Source organism: Diaphorina citri, unplaced genomic scaffold (assembly GCF_000475195.1).
Source record: "Diaphorina citri unplaced genomic scaffold, Diaci psyllid genome assembly version 1.1 scaffold76594, whole genome shotgun sequence".
In the NCBI taxonomy this organism is placed as follows: Eukaryota; Metazoa; Arthropoda; class Insecta; order Hemiptera; family Psyllidae; genus Diaphorina; species Diaphorina citri.
In genome coordinates this window covers 297-2,882 of record NW_007453709.1, presented here as the reverse complement: position 1 = coordinate 2,882, position 2,586 = coordinate 297, and the positions used below count along the sequence as shown (strand labels likewise).

At 42.3% G+C, this 2,586-nt stretch overlaps 1 protein-coding gene across 1 annotated transcript; it reads left to right on the top strand.

Moving 5' to 3' along the window:
• The first annotated feature begins 192 nt into the window (after nt 1-192).
• LOC103524017 lies at nt 193-2,249 on the top strand. Its single transcript, XM_008489023.2, has 2 exons — nt 193-438; nt 836-2,249. Exons 1-2 carry the CDS (start codon nt 193-195, stop codon nt 1,289-1,291), a joined length of 702 nt encoding a protein of 233 aa, XP_008487245.2. The 3' UTR covers nt 1,292-2,249.
• Nucleotides 2,250-2,586: the final 337 nt, after the last annotated feature.

Genomic DNA, 2,586 nt, shown 5'->3' with positions numbered 1-2,586 from the left:
AGTTCGAACCCAGCCACTCCAGGTTGTGAGAGTCAGTGCTCTTGACCACTCGGATAGAGTGGAACAAAAATGACCTCGGATCGGATATGACCGTTTGGAGCGGCCCGCAGGGTGAGAATGTGTATGCCACAGAGAGTTATCTCGCCCACACCTACACGCGTAGAAGGAGGTGTGCCGTTCTGAATAAATGGTATGGGTTTGCCCCGAGTGTGCCGATCCTCATTCGGCCACACTCGGGCAACCCAAAGTAATCCTTTTTTTTCTTCTATACAGGAGGAGGTGAGTGAGTGGGATTGGATCTTCCTCAACGATATTGGCGACTACGTGAGTTCCAGCAAGTTGGATATTGGCGCGCTCATGTGGGCGCTATTAGAAGCGCTACTGGACATATTCGAGCTGCCTGGACAGAAGTACGCGCTCCGCGCTGTGTGTGAGAAGGTAAGTGTGCGCTATTGATAACACTAGTAGGTTGGATATTGGCGCGCTTATGTGGGCGCTATTAGAAGCGCTACTGGACATGTTCGAGCTGCCTGGACAGAAGTATGCGCTCCGGGCTGTGTGTGAGAAAGTAAGTGTGCGCTATTGATAACACTAGTAGGTTTGATATTGGCGCGCTTATGTTCAGTTTTTCTTTTCTTTTTATTTCATGAGGTTTGATAGGGGGCCGTTCTGAGAACGAACCTTATCCCTTCAGGGTAAGATCCGCCCCGGGTGGGAATCGAACCCGCGACCTAGCGCTTACAAGGCAGACGCTTTACCCTCCAAGCTAACTAGGCTGGCTAATCAACAGTTTAGTTTCATTATTTCAAACGCTCTTTGGTTTCTTTTCCCCCAGATTATCTCCCAAGGCTACGATCTCCCCGCGTTTCTCAAGCGCAAGTACTACGCCCTCTGTCCTGGCGAGGTCGTACAACTCCTACACAAACACGGGGCCCTCAAATCTGCCACCCAACTATCCTGTGATATACTAACCGCGCTATCCTCACCGAGCGCGGAACCCATGGACGAAAGTAGCGCTAACTCGGAACCTAAAAGCGCTAATTGGAAAACAGACCCTAAAAGCGCTAAAGATCGCGCGGAAAAAGCGCCTAGATTTTCCTTCTCTCAGCTTACGCCTAGCAGTGAACAGATGTACTGCGGATTGCAGCACATTCGGTTTCTGCAGGCGGAACTTGCGCGGCAGGAAAGTTGTGAGGCAGAGTTTGCGCGGCTGAAGGAAGTGCTGAGTCGATATGAATCGCATGCGGCTAAAGTTACGAATGAGAAGTTCCGATTGTTGACCATGTATTAAGGCACCTTTGATAGAGGGTCTTATCGCCCCGGGGCGGGAATCGAACCCGCAGCCTAGCGCTCACAAGGCCGACGCGCTACCAACCAAACTAACTAGGCTGGCTGTAAGCACCTATGAATATGTGGGTAAGACCGCTAACTGTCAACCTGGAGGTGCTGGGTTTGAATCCCGGTTGGTACAGAAATTTTTGAACCAATTTTTTTCCTTCGTCTAGTTTCACGTTAAAAGTCCAAGTGAAAGGAAATAATTTGCATTTAATTTTGTACGTAGGCGTAGGTTCTCTTCTAAGCAATGTACCGCCTACGGTTTAATGACTCAGCCCTTCTGACGGAACGTGTGTGGCAGAAAAAGATTCAGACCGCGGTCTATCAGATGACCGGACAAACCTAGGTGTGAAGCTTTTTCCGTCAAACACGTTTTGAGCTTGTGTGGTGGGCATGAGATACGAGGTATGGTGAATTTGATTTTTTTCATATTGAAATCCATGTTCTACCTACCATTGGTAAAGAATGTACAGTGAGTGAGCTTTACAATTCTGTAAACACAAACCGTTTAATAAAATAAAACCCAATTACTTTTTTTTATAACATAATACAGTTTTTATTTTTATTGTATTTTCTTTCAATAAATTAAAAATATTAAACAAAATTAATAATACATTTTTTATATAAGCGCAAAATTAAAACATATATCGACAAATAATAATATTGATCGTAAAGTATAAATTAATCCAAACTGATGGTCATTTGCAGACAATCAGTTAACTCGAGAGTAGTCGTGTCTTTGGTAAGCTTAAACTTGGATTCAAGCTATAATTTGAACTTTTTTTGTTCGAAATAGTGATCCATTTTCATATTGTTTTTCAGAGCTTTCGTTAAAGAGTTGTGTTTTACCTGTGTTAAAATTGTGTGTTGTCTTTCCAAAAACCAACCTTTGAAAAAAGCAAATTCCCTACAAACAAAACACATTTTGAAGAAGAATAAAATCTTCCCACGATTTACGTGACTTAAAATGGATCTAACAGTTCACCATTTTGTAATGTTGAGTTTTCAAATGATACGCAATTTTCCAATTTGTAAAACAGATACTTTTCTTTCCGTTATCTTAGGTTCCCTATACATAGGTAATAATGTTAAGTAAAAAATAGATCAAATAAAAATAAAATAGCTTGATAAAAAAAAGGCCCTATTTTTTAAAATTATGCAAATTTCAAAACTTAACAAAAAGTTTATTATCTTTGAAGGATTAGAAAATGCTGAACTGAAAGCAGCGTCCACAATATGGTTGATCGACAT

Bases quoted from the DNA above. Each gene is read 5' to 3' on its own strand.
- LOC103524017 (XM_008489023.2), top strand. From the start codon at position 193: ATGGGTTTGCCCCGAGTGTGCCGATCCTCATTCGGCCACACTCGGGCA. The intron at 439-835 runs GTAAGTGTGCGC...CTTTTCCCCCAG, and splicing joins TCCGCGCTGTGTGTGAGAAG to ATTATCTCCCAAGGCTACGA.